At 37.0% G+C, this 21,753-nt stretch overlaps 1 protein-coding gene across 2 annotated transcripts in view; it reads right to left on the minus strand.

Moving 5' to 3' along the window:
- Positions 1-21,753, minus strand: part of DNAJC1 (DnaJ heat shock protein family (Hsp40) member C1) — a 244,355-nt gene that overhangs the window by 35,893 nt on the left and 186,709 nt on the right. The window contains exon 9 of one of the 2 annotated variants that reach the window (XM_019035497.4): positions 13,134-13,253. The exons of the other annotated variant lie outside the window; for it this stretch is intronic. Coding sequence (XP_018891042.3) covers positions 13,134-13,253 — 120 coding nt within the window. The remainder of the gene's footprint in view (positions 1-13,133; positions 13,254-21,753) is intronic. 2 annotated transcript variants of the gene reach the window in all.

The raw sequence follows: 21,753 nt of genomic DNA on the forward strand, positions 1-21,753 counted from the left end.
GCTAACCAAATCCAGCACCATATAAAATGTACATACAACATGATCAAGTGGGAATGTAAGGTTGGTTTAACATCCAAAGATCAATTTATATACTATGCCATATTAATAAAACAGGATAAAAATCATGTGATCATCTCAATAGATGAAGCAAAATCATGTGACAAAATCCAATGTCTAGTCATGATAAAAATGCTCAAGCTAGAAATAGAAGGGAAGTTCCTTAGATAAAAAGCATCTATGACCCTGGGCACGGTGGCTCATGCCTATAATCCCAGCATTTTGGGAGGCCAAGGAGGGCAGATCACCCGAGGTCAGGAGTTCAAGACCAGTCTGGCCAACGTGGTGAAACCCTGTCTCTACTAAAATTAGAAAAATTAGCTGGGCGTGGTGGTGAATGCCTGTAATCCCAGCTACTTGGGAGGCTGAGGCAGAAGAATCACTTGAACCCGGGAAGTGGAGGTTGCAGTGAGCTGAGATTGTGCCATTGCTCTCCAGCCTGGGCAACTGGGTGCTCATCTGAGGGGTTGGGGGGCCGGGAAAGAAAAGCATCTATGAAAAACCTACAGCTAAAATCATACTTAATGGTGAAAGACTGAATGTCTTCCCTCCATGATCAGGAACAAGGCAAGTATGCCTGCACTCACCACTTCTGTATAATATTGTACTAGATGTTTTAGCCAGTGCAACAAGATATTAAGTAAATAAATGGACTGAAGGCATCCAGATTGGAAAGGAAGAATAAAAACTTTTTATCCACAGAACTATTAAACTATCAATGTTAGTTAAGTCCACAGGCTCCAAAACCCAGTATATAAAAATCCACTGTATTCCTACATACCAGCAATGGACAATTTGAAAGTGTAATTAAGAAAACAATTCTGGCTGGGCGCAGTGGCTCACATCTGTAATCCTAAAACTTTGAGAGGTCAAGGCAGGAGGATCTCTTGAGCTCAGGAATTCAAGACCAGCCTGGGGGAACATAGTGAGGCCCTGTCTTTACAAATAAAAAATTAAAACATTAGCTGGGCAGTGGTGGTCCATCCCTGTAGTCCCAGCAACTGGGAAGGCTGAAGTGGGCAGACTGCTTGAGCCTAGGAGGTCGAGACTATAGTGAGCAGTGGTCACACCACTGCATTCCAACCTGGGCAACAGAGTGAGACTCTGTCAGAAAATAAATAAAAATGTAAATAAATAAATAAAACAATTCTGGCAGGGCAAGGCGGCTCACGCCTGTAATCCCAACACTTTGGGAGGCTGAGGCGGGAGGATCGCTTGAGGTCAGGAGTTTGAGACCAGCCTTGGCAACATAGTGAGATTCCATCTTCACACAAAAAAACTAGTTGGGTGTGGTAGTATGCACTTGTATTCCCAGCTATTTGAGAGGCTGAGGTGGAAGGATTCCTTCAGCCAAGGAGTTCAAAGTTTCAGTTATCTATGATCATGCCATTGCACTCCTGGGCAACAGAGTGAGTTCCTATCTTCAAAAAAAAAAAAAAGAGAGAGAAAAAAGAAAATGGTTCTTCTCCATAAGCTGAAAAAATAATACATTTAATAAAAGAAGAACCAGATTTGCATATTGAAAACACTGTAGACAGAACTTATAAAAGCTCTAAATAAATGAAAGACATTTAATGTTCATGAATTTGAACATTCAAAATTGTTAAGATGGCAGTTCTCTCCAAATTGATCTATAGAGTCAATGCAAATGAACATCCATGAGCAAAAAAAATGAACTTGACCCTTAAATCTCACATTAAACACAAAAAATCAACTCAAAATGGATCGTAGACTTAAATGTAATATCTAAAACTATAAAACTTCTAAGAAAATGTAGGAGAAATTCTTTGCTATCCTGGGTTAGGAAAAGTTATTAGGTATAACACTAAAAAGCATAATCTATAAAAGAAAAAAATTGATGAACTGGACTTTACTAAAAGTAAACTTTTGTACTTCATATGACACCATTAAAAAAAATAAAAAGACAAACCACACAGTGGGAGAACATATTTGCAAATCATATATTTGATGAAAGACTTGAGTCCATAATATACAGGTTGAGTATTCCTTCTCCAAAATGCTTGTGACCAAAAGTGTTTCAGATTTCAGATTTATTTGCATTTTGTAATATCTGTATTCCATTTACCAGCTGAGCATTCTGAATCTGAAAATCTGAAATCTGAAATGTTCCAATAAGTATTTCCTTTGAGTGTCATCTTGGTGGTCAAAAAGTTTTGGAATTTTGAGCATTTCAAATTTCAGGTTTTCAGATTTGGGATGTCTAACCTATATATAAAGAACTCTTATGACTCAATAATTACAGGAAAAACAACCAAATTAAAATATGGGCAAAAATTATGAATAGATATTTCACTAAATAAGACGTAGGAATGGCTAATAAGTACTATACAGATTAACGTTCATGGCAGTATTATTCTAATAGCATCAAAGTAGAAATAAGACAAATGACCAATTAGTACAGAATAAATAAAATGCAGTATTTATCCACACAAATATTGAGCAATATGAAGAAATGAACTGTTGATACATGCTACAACACGGATGAACTTCAAATACCCTTCGCCAAGTGAAAGCAGCCATATGTGAAAGACTAAATACTGTTAAGATTCCATTTAAATGTAATTTCCTGAAAAGAAAATAGATCAGTGTAGCCTGAGAGAACAGGAGTGGGAAATGATTGCTAATGGGATTGAGGGAACACTTCGGGTGATGAAAATGTCTAAAACTGGTTTGTGGCAATTTCACAACTCTGCAAATTTACTAAAATAATATGAGATTTACTCTCTTAAATCAGGTATACAGTACAATACTGTTAACTATATGCACAACATCCTACAGCAGACCTCTAGAACTTACTCATCCATATTACCAAAACTTTATATCCATTGAACAACAACTCTCTATTTCTCCCTCCCTTCAGCTCCTGGCAACCACCATTCTATTTTTTGCTTCTGTGAATTTGGTTATTTTAGATATCTCATAAAAATGGAATCATGTAGTATCTGTCCTTATAGGAGAAGATTATTTCACTTAGCATAATGTTCTCAGGGGTTCATCCATGTTGTCACATATGGTGGGATTTCTGCTTTTTTTTTTTTTTTTGAGACAGAGTCTCACTCTGTTGCCCAGGCTGGAGTGTAGTGGCATGATCTTGGCTCACTGCAACCGCCACCTCCTGGATTCAAGCGATTCTCCTACCTCAGCCTCCCGAGTAGCTGGGATTACAGGCATGTACCACCATACCCAGCTAATTTTTGTATTTTTAGTAGAGACGGGGTTTCACCATGTTGGCCAGGCTGGTCTCAAACTCCTGAGCTCAGGTCATCTGCCCACCTCAGCCTCCCAAAGTGCTAGGATTACAGGTGTGAGCCACCTCACCCGGCCATTCCTTCTTTTTCATGAATGAATAATATTCTATTATATGTATATACCACATTTTCTCTAGCCATCCATCCATCAATGGACATTTAGGCTGTTTCCATGTCTTGGCTACTGTGCATAATGGTGCAATGAACGGGGAAGTGCAGATATCTCTTTGAGATCTTGATTTCACTTCTTTTGGATATACATCTAGAAGTTTTTCTAGAATTGCTAGGTCATATAATTCTATTTTTAACTTTTGTAGGACTCTTCATACTGTTTTCTGTAACAACTGTACCATTTCACATTCCCAGCAACAGTGTACAAGGGTTCCAATTTCTCTAAACCACTGCCAACACTTCTTTTTGTTTTGTTTTTGTTTTTTTGATGATGGCCGTCCTAAGAGGTGTGAAGTATCTTATTGTCATTTTGATTTGTATTTCCCTAATGATTAGAGATGTTGAGCACCTTTTCATATACCTGTTGGCCATTTCTATGTCATCTTTGTAGAAATGTCTTTTGAAGTCCTTTGCCCATTTAAATATGAGGTTATTTTTTTGCTCTTGAGTTGTAGGAGTTCCTTACATATTTTGGACATTAACACCTTAACAGATAAATGGTTTGCAAATATTTTCTCCCAGTGCATGGTTTGTCTCTTCACTCTGTTAATTGTTTTCTTTGCTGTACAGAAGCTTTTTAGTTTGATATACTCCCACTTCTTTATTTTTCATTTTGTTGCTTGTGTTTTTGGTGTTATAATCCAATAAATCACTGTGAAGACCAATGTCATGAGGCTTTCTCCTATATTTTCTTCTAGGCATTTTATGGCTTCAGGTCTTACAGTTAAGACTTTAATCCTTAAAAAAAATTTTTTTTTTGTATGGTGTAAGTAAGGGTCCAGTTTCATTCTTTTGCATGTGGACATTCAGTTTTCCAAGCACCAATTTGGTGAAAAGACCATTCTTTCCCCACGTGTATTCTTGGTACCCTTTTGAAGATTAGTTGACTGTATATGTGTGGGTTTATTTCTGGGTTCTCTTTCCTGTTCCATTGGTCTATGTGTCTGTCTTTATGCTAGTACCATACTGCTTTAATTACTATAACTTTCTAATATATGTTGAAATCAGGAAATATGGTATCTCCAGTTTTATTCTTCTTTCTCAAGGTTGCTCTAGATATTGGGGGTCCTTTGTAATTCCATATACACTTTAGGATTGGTTTTTCTAGTTCTGTAAATCAATAATTTTTTTAAACAAAAAAATTTTAAAACAAATGAGTGCTATGGTTTGAATGTGTCTTCCAAAGTTCATTTGTTGGAAACCTAATCCCCAATGTAAAAGTGTTGAGAGGTGGGACCTTTAAGAAGCAATTAGCTCAGGAGGCCTCTGTCCTCATGAATGGGTTAATGACCTTATGGCGGGAGTGGGTTATTGCAGGAGTGAGTTCCTGATAAAAGGATGAGTTCAGCTCCCTTCCTTTCTTTTTCCCTTGTGTGTTGTGTGCTCTCTTGTCCTTCTGTGTTCTACAGTGGGATGACGAAGCAAGAAGGCCCTTGCCAGACGTGGGCCCCTTGACTTCTCAGCCCCCAGAATTGTAAGAAATACATCTTAGTTCTTCATAAATTATCCACTCTCAGGTAGTCTGTTACACCAGCACAAAACAAACTCAGACAATGAGGTAGGCCTATATATACTGTCATGAAAAAAATTCAAAGACAAATGTTTTCTTCACATTTCTAAATGTTTTCTTCACTTCCTAAAATGTTTCTTCACATTTTAAAAAGTCGCTTTTAAAAATCAAGGTCATGCATGTACATAGCTTTTTAACAAAAGCAGTACACAAGGTCTTATGACAGAAAACAATGCACCTTACACACACAGGCAATCATTTCCGCTCACAGTTCTTCTGAAGGTTACAAGGTTACAAGTATACATTGCTAATTAACGTGACTTTGTATACCACATCCTGCATCTAATCTCTTTCCCACCTCTACCAACAACCTCTCGTCCAAAACCACCATTGTGTTATGAAAGGACAACTGAAATAGCCTCTTACCTGGCCTTCCTTCCTGCTTTCACACTTCCCCACCAAACAGTCAGAACAATGCTTTTAGATCACTGCACTCCTTTACTCAGAATCTTCCAGTGCTTTGCCATCTCGCTCAGGGTAAAATCCAAAATTTTCACCTTGGCCAAAAAGGGCCAATATGGCCTGGTCTTCCACTACTTCTCAGACTCATTTCCTGTTATCTCCTTCTCCTACTCATGCCTTAACCATATGGACCTCCTTGCTGGGCCTTGCAAACCCCAGACATGCTCTTGCCTCCAGGACTTTGTAGGTGCTATTTCCTCTGCCAGCAATGCTCCTTCTCAGACAACCTTGCTCCTTCACTTGCTTTGTACCTCTGCTCAAATACTACCTCTCCGAGAGCACTTTCCTCAGAACCCTATTTTAAAATGCAGCTCCATCAGTCTCTATCTGCTTACCCTGCTTTATTTTTCTTCATGTTACTTGTGACTACCCAAGAATTTTCTTTTATTGCATGCATTTAGGTTCTTTCTAGCCTGTTTCTCCACAGCTCCTTAGGGCAACTATCTTTGCTTGCATGGTTGCAACTTAGTTGCAGGCATATTAGTATTCTAGCTCAGTGGGAGGGAAAAATAAATAAGGGCTCATATGAACACACATTACTTTATGTTCTCCTGAAAAGAAATTAGTGATACAGCCATATCAGAGTTTGGGAGGCTTGGGAATGCAATGTCATTGTGCACATATGTGCCTGACCAACAATCTACTGCTAGAGAAGAAGGAGAGAACTTACTTTGGTGAACAACATGCCACAGTCCTCCACAATGTGTGGATTTTAAAAACTGAAAAATAATCTGTAAAACATAGAAAATGTTTAAAATATAAAAAGCCATCATGTAAGATATTACATAATTATGACCTGGTAAATATTATCCACCACTGAAACAAGTGCTCTTTCTACCAATCTACTTTGTAGTATAATTAAATTTAAACTATGTCTTTTTACTTGTGGTTTCCCTGTTCTTTGTGGAATTTCTGGTTGCTTTTTACTGTTTTTTTTTTTTTTTTTTTTTTTTTTTTTGAGACAGGGGCTCACTCTATCACCCAGGCTGGAGTGCAGTGGCATGATCATGACTCATTGCAACCTCGATCTCCTGGGCTCAAATGATCCTCCTGACTCAGCCTCCCAAATAGCTGGCACACAGGTGTGTGCAACCACACCTGGCTAATTTTTCTTTCCTTTTTTGTAAAGATGAAGGTTTCCCTATGTCGCCCAGGCTGGTTGCAAACTTCTGGTCCCAAGTGATCCTCCTGTCCCGGCCTATCAAAGTGCTGGGATTACAGGCATTAGTTGCTGCACTTTGCCTTTTTTTTCCTTTCCACATTTTTACATAGGCATTTTTCCAAGTTCTCAGCCATACTATCTATTCTATGAAACCTCCCTCCCTCCCAGGGTCCCTGTCATGCCGTCCTTAGTTCTCCTGATTCACCATTTCTTGGATCCCATGTTGTCCTCTTCGATTTATTCCTTTTGTTGCTGGAGTACAACCTCAGGAAAATTTCTAGGAAAGGGTACGAGTTCTCACCCCACATATTTACCATCACACTTGGTCAGTTCTAGATTCAGAACCATTTCCCCTCAGCACTGTGAAGGCACTGTTCCCTCATCCCACAGAATCTAGTGTTGCTGAGGGACCTGTGTCATTCCAATTTCCTTTACTTTGGAGACATCTTATCTATAGAAAGTTTAAAGATCTGTGTATGCTCAGTGTTCATAAATATCCCCAAGATCTTTTCCATGTCTCCTCCTTGATTTTGAGAGACTCTTACAAAGTTGTCTCAGGTGTCCCCACATCCTGAAAACTTAACTGTATTATTTACTGAACAATGATCTTGCCCCTGTTTTCTCTGTCCCACACTAGAACCCCTCATCAGACGTGGACCCCTTGTACCAAGTCTCTGTGTTTTCTTTTGCAAGTAACAAAGATCAATACTATAACACTTTTCACTTCATGGGCAATGGTGAAAAATGTAGTGTTTGGTTTTTATGAGAGTATGAGGAAGTGATCTCTCATATACCACTAGTGGGAATGTGTATTGTTATAACCTCTCAGCAGGCCAATTTCAGAGCCCTCAGAGGCTCTAAAAACATTCATATTCTTGAACTAAGCAGCTTCTAGGAATGCAATCTCTACTTCTAGGCACACAAGCTAATAAAATAGATATGAGTGAAAAGACAATTTTTTAAAACACCATGTCCATCTCAATGAAATAGCAAAAAAAGGAAGCAATTTAAATGTCAACCGATAGGATATTCTTTAATGATATCATGGCAGCATGGGCTATCATGTAACTCTTTAGAAAAATGATGTGGATCTTATTTATTGCCATGAAAGATGCTCATGTTCTAGAGCTATGTGAAAAGGACAGAAAGTAGATTAATCCTATTAAAATTATACAGATCCATACATATACAGAGAAACACTAAAGTCTCTAGAATGATATACAACAATGTTTATACATTGTTTATACAATGTTACACAGAAATGTTCACAGAGATCTCTTTAAAATTATGGTTGATTAGAAAAAAATTTAGCTTAAGTGTATTATTTGATGTTTTCTTTTTGCTATGAACATAGAGTTTTATCAAAAAACGGTTAATGATATAAATCTCTAGACAAATTTAAACTATTTTCCATACAAACATCAGTAAAGCAGAATTAACCAGAGGTAAAAACATATAAGTATGGAATCAAAATATGTGATCTTGTCCCAGTTCTACTAACAACTCTGTCACCTTGAACAAATATCTTAACAGCAGTTTACTCAGCTGTAAAATAGGGAAAAATAATGGTTGCCTATCTACTTCACTGTGTCGTTATGAAAAACCAAATAAAAGTATATTTAAATGTTTTGAAAAGCGTAAAATACTACAAAAATGAATGATGGAATAATCAATATTATCACCAAAGCAATTGAAAATATAAATGTTGGTTTGCTACAGAATGGGAGAAAATATTTGCATCTGACAAAGGTCTAATATCCAGCATCTATAAGGAGCTTAAATAATCCCATGAAAAAGTGGGCAAAGGACATGAACAGACACTTTTCAAAAGAAGACATACATGCAGCCAACAAGGATATGAAAAAAAGCTCAATCACTGATCATTAGAGAAATGCAAATCAAAACCATAATGAGATACCATCTCACACCAGTCAGAATGGCTATTATCAAAAAATCAAAAAATAACAAATGCTGGCAAGGTTGCAGAGAAAAGGAAATGATTATACACTGTAGGTAGGAGTGTAAATTAGTTCAACCATTGTGGAAAGCAGTATGGCGATTCCTCAAAGAGCTAAAAGCAGAACTACCCTTCCTTTGACTCAGCAATCCTATTACTGGACATATACCCAGAGGAATGTAAATCATTCTACCATAAAGACACATGCACGTGAATGTTCATAGCAGCACTATTCACAACAGCAAAGGGATGGAATCAACCGAAATCCCATTAATGATAGTTAGTATAAAGAAAATGTGATTATATATACACCATGGAATACTATGCAGCCACAAAAGAGAATGAGCTCATGTCTTTTGTGGGAACATAAATGGAGCTGGAGAGGGTACTATCCTTAGCAAACTAACGCAGGAATAAAAAACCAAATACCACATCTTCTCACTTGTAAGCGGGAGCTAAATGATGAGAACTCATGAACACAAAGAAGGAAACAACAGACACGGGCCTGGAGGGTGGGAGGAGGGAGAGGAGCAGAAAAAATAACTATTGGGTAGTAGGCTTAATACCTGGGTGATGAAATAATCTGTACAACCAGCCCCTGTGACACGAGTTTACCTGTATAACAAACCTGCACATGTTTTCTAAAATTTAAATATCTTTAAAAGTTGTAAGGTTGAGAGGGTAAGAGAAGGAAGGGAGAGGAGTATGAGATATGGCTCAGACCAAGAGAACTGCTGTAGCAGGAAACTGGTAAGGCGGCAGTGAGGATGAAGGCAGAAAAACCAAAAGGACAGTCCTTATCATGTTTACAATTTTGTGTAGGGCTAGCCTGACTCTAAAAGTAATAACAATATATTTGCCAAGATAATAACTATATATTTAGTTCACTGATAAACCATAATGCTTATTTTCCATGGAACAGTCCACTTACGTGTTTTTGAAACCAGCATAATAACAATATATAAATTTCCCCCAATAGGAATCTCCTTGCAGTTGAGCTATACAAATGAAATTGGGAATTTTATCATTTTCCTTCCTCCTCTTCACTTGCATAATGGGCTACATATATAACTACACACCTCTTACCTCACACTATGGCACTAAGCTAATTATAAAAGCCTGTTTAAATCTAGCCACCTGTCTTTTGTTTTGCTGCCTACCTGGGCCTTTTCCAAACAGGCAGAAAAATCTCCTATCAGTCTGTTATTACAACCAGAATGCAAGAGATTAGTGACCAGGGAGAGAAGCAGAATCAGTTTACATCCTTTCAGGCAAAAGAATAGTATTACTTCACAAGCAAGAAATCTGGGGCCCCCTGACCTTAATTTAGGAAACCTGCAGTTCATCATGTTAAGTTGGTTTTACATGCGAGACAGTTTTTGTTCCCGCTGTTATTTTTACAATTTGAGTGTCCTTTGTGATTACCAAAATTATTTGCTGAAAGGCATATATCAACATTTAAAATATTTAATCCATAATAAAGTAGGCCTTACAGTTTAGGTATATCTGAATTAAAATATACTCGGTGTCAATTTTTTAAAAAGCTTAAAAAAAACATTGCTTGTGTTTATCCAGAGTACAATTTAGCAATCTAACTCTGCTAATTATGACAATTAATATACTTAATTTCTTTCTTAATTGAGGAATAAAAAGGTTTTTAACTGTAATCCAACAACCCAAATAAAGAATCACATAAATCCCACCACTGGCACACACTCACCTCTCTCCCAAAAGGTCAATTGTTTCTTGAAGGAAAGAGAACTAAGCCTGAAGCTACAAATTTGGCAAGGAAACCGGGTCAAAGAACAGCTGTGCAAAGCCAGGGAGAACTAGGCAGGTGATCAGGTCAGTATGCAGAGGTTCTGATGACACTCAATTGAACCTGGCTACTTTTTCATAATCGAATACTTAATGAAAACAAATCTAATTAACACCATAAGCCAAAAAGCGGCACAAGTGGTCTTTTTCAAGTGTGGTTAACTTTCACTTAACATTATACTAGAGAAACAATACTAGCTGAACCATTTTAGCTGTTTCAATGTAATTTACAAGTCATCCCTGTGAGTTACTGATTCTACAGACACCTGTTCTCTTTTACAGAGTGATTTTCTGTGTGTGTGTGTGTGTGTGTGTGTGTGTACATATGCATGTGTTGGGGGACAGGAGAGTTATTGAAATGAATAGTCCAGCCATGGAGATGATGCTTACGGAATGAAAATGCAGTGTGGGTCTATATATATATATTGACATAGAAGAAAAGTTATAATGGCATTTTTTGTACAACAAAAGTTTAGATTTATTACATATTTATTTCCAAGGTACCTTTGTTATTATGAAAACAGAACTAATACTTGGCCAAAAAAAAAAAAAAACCCCAAAAAACAAACAAAAAAATCACTTCACAATGTCAGGTTTTCCACTTCCATGATAAAGGGAAAAAATATCTATTGCAGACACGGAATCATTCTGCCTTGGGTAAGTCTAGGGAGGAAAAAAAGGAGACATATGGGATGAATTTGCAAAAGTTTAAAAAGATGCTTTTGACAGCACCAAGACTACTCTAGTAAATTAAGTATATACTAGGATCTATGAGGCTCTGTTGGTTATATCCTGTGTATTCTTGGCATTTTAAAAATTTTCATCTTTCTCCTCTTAAAAATACAGATAAAAATTTACCAGGTTTTAATGACAACAAATTAAAATATTGCTTTACTCAGTTTCCTATCTGCCTTTAGCATCAAATGTAGAGCCTTATAGAAATATTATCTTAGAAGTTAAATGTGGTGCACTCTTCAAAGGAGATAATACATTAGTATTACTATTATTTTTCATTAAGCAATTGAACTAAAAGTTTAGGGCCTTTTTAAACCAATGTTTTATAACTTTAAAAAATTATTTTAGTTTCTTTTGATAATCACTGTATTAATAGCAGCTATGTAATTAGAAGGTCATAGCACTTAAAACATCAAAAACCATGGAATGTCTTTAATTTGGTCAGATATTTACTGATATGTCATTATTAACCTATCTTTTACAAACAACCTTAAAACCGAGATAATAAAACACACCATCCAGTAACACGTTTAGCTGAAGAAAAGTTATCCTTATGGTTCTTTTCTAGTAACTCAAGATAACTAGTCTCCTCATGAAACACAGCAAAAAAAAAAAAAAAAGTTACAAAATACTTCAGCTATTTTCCCCTATGATCAAACTTCAACTCTGAAGCAAAAATATTGCTAAACGTCTTATAAAAATCCAGATTGTAGTCTTTTAAATGACCTATACAGTAGTAACAATATTCATATATATAATTTAAAATTCTCAAAGCAGGTCCATTGCAAAAACAAAACAAAACAATACAAAACTTGACAGTACAGGTCAAGTATACCTAATCCAAAAGTCTGAAATTGCTCAAAAATCTGCAACTTGAGCGCCAACGTGACGGATTAGAGATGCGCAACTGTAATAATTTCTGTAAGTTTCTTTCTAAACTAAAAAGTGGAAGTTTATTATTGAAAGTAACTTACAGCATTTATAAGCTCCTTTTGGTAGCCATGTTCAGTAATCATTTTGCAGGTTTTAAAAAACTATCAGTACCAAAAAAGGCCTAAAGGTATACTAACAGAATGGAAGGGGAAATTTAAATCTTTGCTTTCAGTAACCCTCTAAGTATTTTTGGATCTATAGGATTTATTTAAAGTAAATTTAGTAAAGCATATTTACTATCCCTCATGAAAATAGCAATTTGATAAAAATAATATTTTTTCTCAATTTCAATTAAACATTTACTGTGTATTTAGTATATTACACATCAGGCACTGTGCTAGGTGCTTTCTAAAAAATTTTCTGCTGTAAATTTCCTCAATAAAAGCATCTAAAGCGTTAAGTCAAAACTTTTCCAAGTAAGTAATTTATCTTTTAAATGTTAGGTATGGACACACACACACACACACACACACACACACACACACACACACACACAGTTTCTTCTGGTTAAACTACTTATCAAACGAACTGTTGCTATCATCCTTGAAACAAAAAGGCCAACACCATTTGCATTATGGGTATATTGCTCATTTAATTAATCAGAACCACCTGTCTAAATAGCAATCGCAATCTGTACTTCAATGTTAAAAAGATCCAGCTGAAATACAACCCTCCTAATTCTGATCAGTTTGAGAACTATTTTTTCCATAGTTAAAGGGGTCACTATAAACATAAAAACTGGCATTGTTTTCCTTTGATTAGGTTACAGTAGCTTAAGTCTCTAAACACTAGAATTCCTCACACAGCTGTTAACTGTGGACCAGGGGACTGGCTCACATCTGCTTCTCACTTATTGCATTAATGGTTCACTTTCAGGTCCTAAAAGGATTGTTGTATCCCCTCCCCAAAGATACTGTGGAACCCATCTATGTCTGCCTTCTACATAGCTGACTTGTTCTGGTTTCTCTCTCTATACAATGCAAATCTCAGTGAACTCACATCTGTCACAGATCGACCCAATTCGTGGGCAATCTTTTCCCATCGACCTGGAGTCCCTCCTGGGAACTTAACCATACTTCTTGTCAGTTGGCTGAGGTCCTCTTCTGTCCATTCAGGTGCCTGCAAAACATTAAAGAAAATAAAAAAAGATAATTGGGAGAAAATAAAAAGATAATTGGAAGAATAAAAAAAGATAATTGAGAGATAATTGCTGTGAAGCAAATTATTGGCAATATGCTTTCTGTAAAAAACAATACTAAATTGTATCTAATAGTTTCAATAAAGATTTGAGCTGCATATTTAACACTGGAATGCAAAGCTCTAGAAGCCTATTTCATTTCCTATGTATACTAACTAAGAAAGCATAAATATTGCAAAACCAGGTTTTGTAGACTTTTTTTTAAAAAGATCATTCAGTTTCGAATTAAAATGAGAAACCATTCTCAAAGCTTATGAAATGCATCCTTGCTATAAAATGCAGTGCTGCTCATAAATGCCTCACATAAAGTTACTATTAAAGGGCTCTCTTTTTTTTCTTTTAAACACACACTTTAAAGAAAGCAAAAATAAAAATAAAAAACTTACAAGTATAAATGAAATGTGAACAAGTAAATATACTGGTCTGAAATCAGAACTGCAATGACACTTTATGATCATTCTATGTAACGATATTCAATTTTAAAATAATATTTTTTCAAGAAGTTTAGCTTGTCAAATGTCACTCTTTTTTTTTTTTTAAACTTCGGAACAGAAATAAAATTAGAAACTCTTGTGGCCAAGACTCAAACCATCAAGTCCATGTAAAGCAGTATTTCATTTTATTTTGACCATTTCATTTTGGTCAACTTTTAGCTTTGACTAAATGATTAAACTAAATTTAAAAATACCTTAGAGATTATAAACACGCATATGCAAAAATTCTAACAACAAACATATTCTCTGCATTTTTCTCAGCACTAGCAGTAGTCAAACCCCAAAGTGAGCACAGAGAAATAAATTATTATCAAACGAAAAATAACCACGTTACAATTATTTCACATTACACTTTAGTACTGAACTATTCCCCACCAGAGGCAATAAAGCACTCTGGTATTAAACAGTACTCCAGTAGCCAGCATAGAGACTGAGGAAGCCTACCTTATTTTCCTTTAATTAAAATGAAAGAATAAAGAAAAAGAAAGAGGGAAAGAAGGAAACCTTTGAGGCAAATACCTTTTCTAATCACCATTTCCGATAATGAACAGGCATACATCAGGCAGTTTGCATTACAGAACCATCAGCACAGAACAACAGTCAGAGGTGAGTGACCCCAGGGACTATCTCCACAGCTACAGCAAAGCTTCTCCCTGACACTAATCCTCCCTGTCATTCTCCCACTGTGCTCTAACCACACTGACATCCGCCTGCCTCACTGCAAGCTTAACGGGGCCCTTCCTGACTTTTTACTGTCTCCCCCAATCAATGGTTCAAGCGTGCTCTTTTCACCATGTCCAAATGGCAGCTTCACTCATAATCAAAGTGCATTGCCCCTGTTAAAGGGCTTTCCGAAAGGCTCTCCCATGTGCATTCATTTGCAAAGCAAACTACTTTTATTCACTTTGTTCTGCTATCAAGAATGTTCCCTGAAGCAGATAAATTGGCATAAATACAACCTGCCACTTAAGAGTCAGTAAATAATAGCCAATAGTAGGGAGGATTTTATCAATCATTCTATTTTGTATCCACTAAGAGCTGAAAGCCTCAAACATATTCATCAGTACAGCCTCTACAATACATGCATAAATTCACTTATATAAAAAGGTAGCCCACATTGGGTCTGGTCGGAATTTCTTTGATATTTAATGAATATCAGAAATCCAATTCTTCATATCAGATGACTTAAAAATTTACACGGAGGGTTTTTTCTTTCTTTCTCCTTGTCTTTATTTAAGGAAAAAAGAATTATTCTTATTCAGCTACAATTTAGAGAAATATAATTGGATTTTCAACAAAATCATAGTTTTATTGCTAAAAAGCTTTAATAAGTAGACCAATCGGTTTCAGAAATGCAAAAGACTTAAGTTTTAGGCAGAATTTAAATAAGCTTACAGTAAAAGATCATGTCATGAAGAGCTTGAAGTTGATCATTGCATAAAGATATATACTGATCAAACCATACAGTATGTACGAAATCACACTAAATCAAATTACCTAATTTCTATGTTATTTTAACATTTTTGGAGCAAAAAAATTGTCTACAATGTCTAAAATATAAATCATTGTTTCAGGTAGTAAACTAAGTCTTTAAAATAATTTCTATTTTTAACAGATCAGCTTCCCAAATACTCTGCATACATAAACATTGGCATTAAAAACAAATCTGATTTTAATTAATGAGTGTGTAAAAGCATAGTACTTTTCTGAAAAATAAAAATTTTATATAAGGTATTTGGATTGAATTCCTGAAAAATCACCTACTGCTATGACAGTCTTAAGTTTCATAGTTATTTTATGGCCATAATTTTTATTATGAATATTTTTAAAGAGGCTCGATAGTGACTAGGGCCATAATCTGAAATCTGAGAGAACCCTTTTAGCAATGCATTATTCTCCCTCCTACAGCTGTAAGGCACTTTGGTGAATGTGTAATTCCTCGGCAATAGTTAGTTGTGTCTTTAGAAGCAACAGAGCCTCCTGTGATCCAGCTACTACAGCAGCCATGAGGGTGGCCATGGCGTGAATGTATTCTCCCTCTTCTAATCTGGAGCCAACTGTAGCTGTGAAAGTCAAATGAATGCATAAGCATACTGCTTTGCCACTTAAAACCATGTGTGTCCAATCTTACCGAAACACCGGGCCAAATATTCATCTCTACAGTAAAGTAATGGAAGATACCACATGGTGTGGAGACAGCTGTTGTGACTATACAAGCACTCCAATTTTGCATCAGAAAAGCCCATTCTGGGAATAAATCTCCATACTGAATACAAAATAAAAAGTTTTCAAATTATTAAATATTTTAATGTAATGACCTCAAAATATAGCAACCAAAGTAATAACTGATATGAAAACTTAAATTATATTCCCAAATCATGTACCTTTGGGATGGATTTTTGCCATAAAACCCACTATGTTCAAAGATTTGGTGTCTCCGAAAATCCTCTATATTCTTGGGGTAGGGCTGTATTTTTAAAGTAATCTATATGGACTTTTCCTCTCACAGCTTTGGACTATAAAATATTAATTAGAAAGCATCATATAATTTATTTGGCACTAAAAATTATGGCCAAATTAAAAAAAATTTTAATGTACTTGTTTATTGTATTTTTATACTTTAATGAAAAAAGGCTCATTTCTATCTAATAGATACTGAAACTCTCTAATGAGCAATACTTCTATTGAATTGACCTATTAATAATAATTATTTATATAAACACAGAAGCTAAAATTTTGGATTCAACTATTTTTATTAGATTCAGCTCAACTTATAAATTCTCAGAAATTTTATCCAAGAAAATAACATTCTTACATCGCATTGCCCAGTTAATACATAACACATTATTATACATAATAATATAACACATTATTAGATATACATAACACATTAGATATACATAACACGTTATTAGATATATATACACATATTAGATGTATATATCTAATATGTATTAGATGGGATGGGATGAGATTGGATGTCTAATAATCTAATTATCTCTTACCCTCAAGTTCTATAAACACTTTTAGTGCATTTAATTTAGTGCACAGTTTTCAGCTATATAATTTTCCTTTCCTATTTAAAAATGGAGGCGTGCCCTTGACAAATATATATAAATACATGGTATAAAAACAACAACAAAATTAAAAACTAAATGACCTCAAATGTCTTTTTACTCTTAGGAAGAGAAATTCTTTTTTGAGGCCTATCTTCCTGACTTGCAGTTGGCTGCCTTCTTGCTCAGTCTTCACATGGCCTTTCATGTGTGTGTGTATGTGTGTGGCGGGGTGGGGGGAATGGGGGAGTCTGTTGTCTCTCTTCCTCTTCTTTTAAGAATACCAATACTATCGATTTAGGGCCCCACCCTTCCAACTTCATTAGCCTTAATTATCTCCTTACAGGCCCTAGCTTTAAATACAGTCACATTGGGAGTTAGGGCTTCAACATGTGAATTTGGGGGCACACAATTCCGTTCAGAATAGGCAGGACACAAAAAAACAAAAACTAAAACAGAAGTCCACAATTTGGCCCAACTGGTTTTTCAAAATTCACTGAATTTATACAATACATAGATAAAAGGGCAGGAATTGGCTTTTGTCCCTCTATGACACTGGCTCTGAATTAACATCTACTGAAATATACCAATTGGCAAACCTTTGTGCCCTTAATCAATATTGGGGATCCTCCTAAATTTAAACAAGGGTCCCCCTATAATCTTAGGGGAGTTATTGAACATAATATAAAGGACAAGTATGCATGCCTCGCCCTAACCACAGTAATTCTGTCTTGCCTTAATTCCCTATGGTCATCACACCCATTGTTCTAAAATATCCCATAGTGGTCATGGACACTCTGACCCAATGAGTCATGAATTAATTTTAAGTCTTTGGCACTAACAAATTGCCTTTTTAAAATGGACCCCATGGACGCACTGCTTCCCCATGAAAACAGTTAAAATAGCCAGATGTAAATTAAAACAGGGCCTTTAATGATTAAAACCCACTATACTAGACCTATTTAGAAAAGGGGTGATTATCCCCACTGCCTGTCCATTGAACAGCCCGATTTGACCAGCTTTTCCACTTGGGAGGAATGTATGGTGCCTCCTGGTGGATTACTTCAACCTCAATGCTGTGGACTTCACTAAGGACCCATACCCAATATAACTGAAATTACTGACTTCATCTAACCAGCAACTGGTAAATATTTTGGTATTATAGATTTGGGGAATACGTTTTGTTCAGTGCCTGTTTCAACACTCTTGACTACAGTTTGCCTCCAAAGGGACCCAATACAGTTTTACCCAGCTACCACGGGGTACTTTAAACAGCCTCACTGTAACATACAATCTTCGAGGGCAAGATTGAAACTGCACGCTACTTTCCCCAGGAATGCAGGTATGACATCACACTGATGACCTCCTCCGCTGAGGAGATTCCTTTGATACACTCACTCGGGACATACAAATGAAAGGAGCTCATGGGGTGACCCACTGCCTTACACACAGAGCAAGGCCTTGGTTGTATTTCTGAACATTATTGGGTAAACTGAAGGCAACTCCATCCATGACACTGTCAAGAAACAGCTATTGACTCTCATAGCACCCACAGTTTCTTTTAGGCTCTTTTGGGTTCTGGAGGAAACATACTTCTCATTACAAATTGTATTAAGACCATATATGTTGTTACTTGCGAAATGACTCACCTTGAATGGGGCCCCTTTTAAGCAAAGGTTCTGGAATCTGTCCAAATTGCAAAACAACTGACACCCCTGCGTGTCTCCCACAGACTCCTTAACTGCAGAGGACCTAGCAGTCTCCTATCAGTGTGAGAGTTGTGTGCAAGTAATGACTTGAAATGGTAAAACCACAAATATTTGGATTTTGCCAAAATTAAACTTTAAGTCTTTTAAAGAAACTATTTTTAAAAATGAAAAGGAAGACCACAAACTAGCAGCAAATATTCTTAACACATATCAGAAGAAAGATCTGTATCCCAATCTGTCTATCCATTCTCCTATTAATGGATATTGGGTTGCTGCTAGCTTTCATTCATAAGGCTAGCTTATGAATGAATAGAGCTGCTATGGATATTGTGTAAAACTCTCTTAGTGGTCATGTTTTAATTTCTCACATATAAATACAGAGGGGTGGAATTGCTAAGGTCATTGGGAAAGCGTACGTCTAACTTCGTAAGAAACTACAGGAGTATTTTTCCAAAGAGGTGCTATTTTACAGTCTACCCAGCAATGCATGAGCATTCTTGTTGTTCCACATCCTTACCAACACTTGACATGGTCAGTTGTTTTAATTTTGACCATTCTGGTGGGACTGAAATATATCTTACTGTGGTAATAATTTGCATTTCCCAGATGACAAATGATTTTTTTTTTTTTTTTTTTTGAGATGGAGTCTCACCCTATTGCCCAGGCTGGAGTGCAACAGTGCAATCTTGGCTCACTGCAACCTCCGCCTCCCAAATTCAAACAATTCTCCTGCCTCAGCCTCCCGAGTAACTGGGATTACAGGTGCCTGCCACCACGCCTAGCTAATTTTTGTATTTTTAGTAGAGACGGGGTTTCACCATGTTGACCAGGCTGGTCTTGAACTCCTGACCTCGTGATCTGCCTGCCTCAGCTTCCCAAAGTGCTGGGATTACAGGCGTGAGCCACTGCGCCCAGCCAGACAAATGATCTTGAATATCTTCACATGTGCTTAGTGGCCAAGTGAATGCTTTCTTGAAGTACGTGTTCATGTCTTTTGACCATTTGTTAATTGGTTGTCTTCCTATTAGTTTTAAGATTTTTTTATATTTTGTAGATACTAGATCTTTGTCAGATATAAGTATTACCAAATATTTTCTTCTGGTCTATAATCTATATTTTCTTTTTTAATAGATTTTTTCCTTTTTAGAGACAGAGCCTTGCTCTGTTGCCCAGGCTGGAGCGCAGTGGCACAATATGGCTCAATGCAGCCTTGAAATCCTGGGCTCAAGTGATCCTCCCGCCTTGGCCTCCGAAAGTGTGGTATTACAGACATGAGCCACCACTCCTGGACCTTATATTTTCATTTAAAATTCTTTAACTTTTACTTTGAAATAGCTTTAGGTTTATAGAAAGTTTTAGAAAATAGTACAGAGCTCCCATATACTCTTTATTCAGCAAACTATGGTGTTAACTATACAGCCATTGTGATAACAAGTCAGCCTCCAAGGTGTTCCTCAGTGATTCCCACTTCCTAGTATTAATGCCCTTGTGTAGTCTCCTTCCACAGTGGCTAGGGCTGACGTGTAAAACCAATAGGATACTGTGGAAGGGATAGGGTGTGTTTTCCAAGGATAAATGATAAAAGACATATACACACACATATACACACACACACACACACACACACATATATATATACAGCTTCTGCCTTGCTCTTTCTTGGGTTACTTGTCTCTAGGGGAAGCCAACTGCCAAACAGTGAGACCGCTCAAGCGGCCCAATGGATAGGCAGTAATAGGAAACGACATTGTCTCCCTCAAGGTCAAAGGGCAAACAGTCTTTTTTTTTTTTTTTTTTTTTTTTTTGAGACGGAGTCTCACTCTGTCGCCCAGGCTGGAGTGTGGAGTGCAGTGGCGCAATTTCAGCTCACTGCAAGCTCTGCCTCCTGGGTTCACACCATTCTCCTGCCTCAGCCTCCCGAGTAGCTGGGACTACAGGCGCCCACCATCACGCCCAGCTAATTTTTTTTTGTATTTTTAGTAGAGACGGTGTTTCACCGCATTAGCCAGGATGGTCTCGATCTCCTGACCACCCGCCTTGGCCTCCCAAAGTGCTGGGATTACAGGCGTGAGCCACTGCGCCCAGCCAGGGCAAACATTCTTATTGTCCAGTATAGTGAAGATATTGCCTCCTCAGAGGAATGGGTAGCCATGTTTATTGCCTGTTGTAAAAAATTTGAGTTACCTAAGTTCAGGATTCCTCATCTGTAATACACCGCACTGGTTGTTTAGGAGTCAGTTGGCCCTCTTACTCTGTGGGAACTAAGCTCAGAGAACAAGCAGAAAAATGCTGATACTCTAGCTACTGCTGCTGCTGTGAGTAATAAACTGCCCTTTGTCTCTGACCCAGGAGTCTCATGTCTTCTACCAGCATTCATGAAACTGTAGCAGGCTACCTTATTTGCTCACAAGTAAGGTAAAATCTCAAACTCTTTACAGTTTTTGACAGTTTTGGTGATGAGGATGGGATTCTCACAGACTCTTCCTCTTTCTGAATGAGGGCCTTGTAGAGATTTGCAGAAGTTCCTGGGCACCTACAGTGAACATGTTAATTAAGTTATATTGTCGGTTGGGCAGCAAATGTCACTTCCTTTTACTGCCTATTAATAAGGAAGAATTGTGGAAGTGGCTGCATGCTGAATACCAGGAAATAGGTTCAAACACAGCTGCTATAAACGCATCCTTATTGTTCCTAAATCTCTTCCAGGTTAGGGGACTTCCTTGCCATCCTGTTTGGTCAGCCTCAGGTCTGTACCACTGTAACAAGTACTAAGTAACAGTACTAAGATTCATTTTGTGTATCCATAAAGTCTACTCCCTTTCAGAAAACAATTAGAGATACACACTCATAATGAGCATGAAAAGAGAAATTCATGAGCACAAACCAGGCCAATCATTAGAACAATGGCTGGTTCACTTGGGAGATAAGGGGGCAGGGTGTGTAATGCTTCTTAGGGAAGAATGGGATCAGGTGAGTTGTCTTACAGTACAACCTCTTCTGTAGTCTATTATGCCAACCTTAAATCCATTTGGAAATGACAGCAAAATGTCTCAAAGTGGGTCCTGGGTGCTTTCATCCTTTCAGGGAGATCTCGCAGAGAAAGACACACTCTTGTATTATAGGAAACCAAGGACGACGACTTGAAGAGTATTCAGACTCTTA

This window comes from Gorilla gorilla, chromosome 8 (genome assembly GCF_029281585.2).
Source record: "Gorilla gorilla gorilla isolate KB3781 chromosome 8, NHGRI_mGorGor1-v2.1_pri, whole genome shotgun sequence".
Classification (NCBI taxonomy): domain Eukaryota; kingdom Metazoa; phylum Chordata; class Mammalia; order Primates; family Hominidae; genus Gorilla; species Gorilla gorilla.